Here is a 1,171-nt window from a genome sequence, read left to right as displayed (position 1 = left end):
GAAGGGTGGGCGGCGGCGGCGCAGGCGCACTGCGGGAGTTTTCCAGCTCCCTTTGGGTTTGCTTCCTCTGCCCCACACGCCCCTCGCGCGCAGTGCCCGCTGCCACTCCTCCGCGAGCTTGTGGGGGTCGCGGGGCTTCATCCTGCTTGTGTGTCCGGGCCCCCTGGGAAAGGGACAAGGTCAGGCCGGGCCTGCGTGACCGCTAGCGCGCTTCAGGGGTCCCCACAGTCACCACAGCCCACCAAAGGCTCCGACCCCCGGGCTTAGGGCGGTGGACGGCGAGATGGACCTTTGGGGGGCCCCAGGCCTGCCTGAGGGCGCCCACCCCCTTCGGCTCTCCTCAACTCTCTGACGACTACACAGCCCCAGTCCTCCCGCCCCCCACCAGGTGGCCGGCGCCTGCCCAGGCCCCGCAGGGCGACAGCTGGCCCGCAGCAGGCAGGCCCGGCCCCCCGCGGGCCAGAGACCGGCCAGGACCCAGACACCTGCAGGCGGCCAGCGGCGGCCTGGGCAGGACGCAGACCCCCCTGCCCTTCCTCCCTGCTCGCTCCTCCGAGGGCGCCTGCGGCCGCGGCTTCCTGAAGACAGAGAGCCCCGCGAAGCTCAGGTCCAGGCGACGGCCGCAGCTGCAGCTGGCCGGCTCCCTGGAGGGGGCAGGACGCCGGCTGGGCAGCGGGGCACCGCCTCGGGGCCAGCGGGGCCAGGACCGCGGCGCCCAGGGCGCTGCTGTCGCGGAGGGCGGAGGGGCGGAGAGGCTGGGGCCGGGGTGCTCCAGCGCTGAGCCGCCGCCCTCTCCGGGCCGTGTCCTGGGGTGCCCAGGCAGTGGCTGGGACCCGCTGGCCTCGCTCCCGGCCCCCTGAGCCCCTGGGGCTTCCCCTTGGGGAATGGTGTCCACGCCTTCCGCACCTCCTCCTGCCGCCTGCCGGCCGAACCCCCAGACCACAGACCAGCCCCGGCCCCAGCCTCAGCCCTGCCCAGACGGCCGCAGGCGCCCTGCACCCCGGCGAGGACCCCACTCGCTGCGGGACTGACGGGCCACCCGCTGCCCGCTGCCCACTGTGCCGAGATCCGGGCGCTGCGGCTCCCAGTGGCGCCGCGGCCTCGCAGCGCCCCCTTGTGGGCCGAGAGCAAAGTGCAACACAGCCGCGGCCGGCCACGCCCCTGCCGGCCA

The 1,171-nt window shown here is 75.5% G+C and overlaps 1 protein-coding gene across 1 annotated transcript in view; it reads left to right on the top strand.

Annotated features, from left to right (window-relative positions):
* MESDC1 (mesoderm development candidate 1) overlaps nucleotides 1–860 on the top strand; it is a gene marked incomplete at its 5' end in the record, with an annotated part of 7,518 nt that extends 6,658 nt beyond the window's left edge. Inside the window, one exon of the mRNA XM_012732700.1 lies at nucleotides 389–860. Within this exon, the coding sequence (XP_012588154.1) occupies nucleotides 389–860 (472 nt within the window). The remainder of the gene's footprint in view (nucleotides 1–388) is intronic.
* Nucleotides 861–1,171: the final 311 nt, after the last annotated feature.

This window comes from Condylura cristata, unplaced genomic scaffold (genome assembly GCF_000260355.1).
Source record: "Condylura cristata isolate star-nosed mole 26May11 unplaced genomic scaffold, ConCri1.0 scaffold00035, whole genome shotgun sequence".
Classification (NCBI taxonomy): domain Eukaryota; kingdom Metazoa; phylum Chordata; class Mammalia; order Eulipotyphla; family Talpidae; genus Condylura; species Condylura cristata.
The sequence above is the reverse complement of the archived record's forward strand: the minus strand, read 5'-3'. Positions and strand labels throughout refer to the sequence as shown.